The 3,037-nt window shown below is 47.3% G+C and overlaps 1 protein-coding gene across 1 annotated transcript in view; it reads left to right on the top strand.

Annotated features, from left to right (window-relative positions):
- Positions 1-2,412, top strand: part of INADL (InaD-like (Drosophila)) — a 143,638-nt gene extending 141,226 nt beyond the window's left edge. The window contains exon 44 of the mRNA XM_010133056.1: positions 2,385-2,412. Within this exon, the coding sequence (XP_010131358.1) occupies positions 2,385-2,412 (28 nt within the window). The remainder of the gene's footprint in view (positions 1-2,384) is intronic.
- Positions 2,413-3,037: the final 625 nt, after the last annotated feature.

Below are 3,037 nucleotides of genomic sequence, written 5' to 3'. Positions count from 1 at the left end.
CAGGCTCTAAGCGATGCACCAAGTGAGGGGCTCTCTGGAGTCAGATTACAAGGTACAGGGATGAAGGTCACATACAGGTTGTCAGGAAACAGCCCAAAGAGCCTGAGCAAAGCTGAGACTATAAAAACGCGTGTTCCTGGCTGCACCCATAGGCTCATTCCTCCAAAGTCATAAAATCAAATTATGCTGTAAGGAAATCGTTGAAGATGCCACTTAGATGGCAGCCTGGCTGGTAAGAAAGCAAAGTCTCCTTTACGTCATGCAGCGACTGCTGGTGAGGGGTGTCTTGCTTCCGCATCAGAGAGAAGTGCTCTTGTTGAGCTCTGATTAAAAATAAGTATTTTTCAAGTGAGGAGCTGAACAGGGAACAGCGTCTGAACTCCAGGCTGTGCAGGACTGTGTATGGGCGCGAGGGCAAGAGTCATGGTTTGTGACTGTATGAAAAGCTTTTTGCTAGATAAATTTCTCTCTGCATGAAGTCCCCAGAGACAGACATTGCTATTCTAAGTGATATTTATTGTGTTTTCAGAGCACCTCAGCCTAAGATTATTACTTTGGAGAAAGGCTCTGATGGACTGGGATTTAGTATTGTAGGGGGGTATGGAAGTCCCCATGGAGACCTGCCCATTTATGTCAAGACTATATTTGCCAAGGTATCTTTTTGTTTTGTTTGTTCTCTCCTTTTTTCTGTATTGTCTTCAAAAATAAACCTAAGGTTTGGCTTGGATAATGTATTATGTAGCAGAAAGTAAAATGTACTGTCTAAGTGCATTGATGTGAGTGGACTCGGAAGTCACAGCTGGCTTCTCAGTTTATATTTCATATTGCCAATGGCTGAAACAAGATACTTTATCTCAGCAGAATTGCTCTATGTACATGGGAAACTTGTTTTTATTCATTAAAATATTTATAAGGCAGTTTTCTATCTGTAAATCTCAAAGAGCCTTCTAAGAGGCATGACTTTTCCCACTGTACAGGAGAGGAGGCTGTTGCAGAGATGCTGTATCTCTGTGGCTGAGCTTCAGCTGGAAAACCAGCAGAAAGCTCCTGGGCTCAGATAGTCACCTCAATGAAAAAAGGCAAAAACATCCCACTTTTTGGCTCATTCTCCCTTGCTTCCAGCTTCTCTCTCATGCCTCTCCACAAGTACTTCACTCCCATGTGCTGGAGCCGCTCTCAGCTCAGCTGTCTCAGCCCATCTCTGACCCCAGCCCTGAGTCTCTGGGGAGGACTCGGGGGTCCAGGTACAGCCACCGAGGCTGAGGAAGAAAAGTAATACAGCCCAGCCCAGCCTTGAGGCAGATAGCACCAGAATGGCCACTGGTATGGAGGGAGATGTGCCTCTTTTCTCACCCATCCCCTTGCTCGGTGTGGGCCAGCAAGATACGTCAGGTGTGGCCACGTGATGGGAGTTCTGGAAATGGGGGAGAGGAAAGGAAAACAGTGGGAATTAGGGATACTTTCCATAAAGTAATGTCAAAGTCGCACCCAGGTGCTTGTCCTGTGCCTACTTGCTGTCACTCATGTCAGCACTTCTGGCAGGGTAGCTGATAAAATGAAGAAAACTTCATCTGAAGGTGGCATAGAAATCATGTCTCCTCTGCTTCTGCAATTCTGGGGCTCAACCACAGCTATCTGTTCTTTTTACAATTTTCAGTTACTAACATGGGAAGATATTGTGTCTTTGACGCTTAGATTTACAAGTTTCTAGATGTGAGCACAGCTGAGAAACCCTAAATTGAAGCTAGAATACACCACAGTCATTGGTGGGGCCGTGGACACTAGGAGCCAACCTCTGGGCAGGGCAGGGCTCAGGATTTGATAGAAGAGCTTTGCTGAGGCCTCTGGAGGAGAACAGCCGTTTCTAAAGCTCTGTGGGAGCTTCTCAGGATCTTCAATGGAGCCCAGCTCTTGCCAGGGCTTGGGGCAATGCCCAGGCTGTTCTCCTGCATGGACTCTGCATCCTTCTCCCTCCCCAGGTTTTAACCTGTTTCTCAGCACTGGGTGCAGAGCGCATTTAAGTGGTGCTTTAACAAGCCTCTCCATGAGCCTGAAAGCCAGAACCAGTCTTTACACTACAGTTTTTCCAAGGATGAGCCCATTCTCCTCTTCGCAGGGGTGTATCACCAGACCTGGCAGGCTTGAGTAGGCAGGGTGAGTGATGGGCGATGGTTCAAGCAGCCAGGGAGACATCAACCCTGTCATTTCCCCTGTTCCCTTACCCAGTTACAGTGGGATTTCCAGCACTGCATCCCTCATCATTTCATCCATCATTTTCTATGCCACCTTCAGATGAAGTTTTCTTCATTATATCAGCTACCCTGCCAGAGAGACGGGCAGGCTCCGTGCTACCAGCTGCTAACAAGTCGCTTTGCCGTTTGCAGGGAGCAGCTGCGGATGATGGCAGACTGAAGCGCGGCGATCAGATTTTAGCGGTGAACGGGGAAGCTTTGGAAGGTGTTACTCACGAGCAAGCTGTAGCTATCCTGAAGCGCCAGAAAGGAACTGTAACATTAACGGTGTTATCATGAATGTCATTGCGCTTGCGGAGATAAATACAATTATTTTAGAACATCAGTAGAGCTGTAATAATACTGCGCAGCCCTGAGCAGGACATAAAGCAAACCCTGGCTAAAATGACTCAGCGTTCACCCCGTTGCCAGAAAGGGTAGTGTGCATCTTGAGCTCCATTTAGCCTGCCCCGTTTATCAGCCTTTCTCCCCACCCTCCCCTACGTCTGGTGGCTTTTTAGGCTTCTCCGGACAAGTTTAATTAAGAAACTTCAAAGAACACTATCCATTTTCCTTTACTTGTACCTCAGTTTATCCTGGCTAAAATGACTCAGCGTTCACCCCGTTGCCAGAAAGGGTAGTGTGCATCTTGAGCTCCATTTAGCCTGCCCCGTTTATCAGCCTTTCTCCCCACCCTCCCCTACGTCTGGTGGCTTTTTAGGCTTCTCCGGACAAGTTTAATTAAGAAACTTCAAAGAACACTATCCATTTTCCTTTACTTGTACCTCAGTTTATCCCCACTAGTC

Source organism: Buceros rhinoceros, unplaced genomic scaffold, assembly GCF_000710305.1.
Source record: "Buceros rhinoceros silvestris isolate BGI_N320 unplaced genomic scaffold, ASM71030v1 scaffold11340, whole genome shotgun sequence".
NCBI classification, from domain to species: Eukaryota; Metazoa; Chordata; class Aves; order Bucerotiformes; family Bucerotidae; genus Buceros; species Buceros rhinoceros.
Note: the sequence above shows the minus strand (reverse complement) of the source record. Positions and strands in the feature narration are given on the sequence as shown.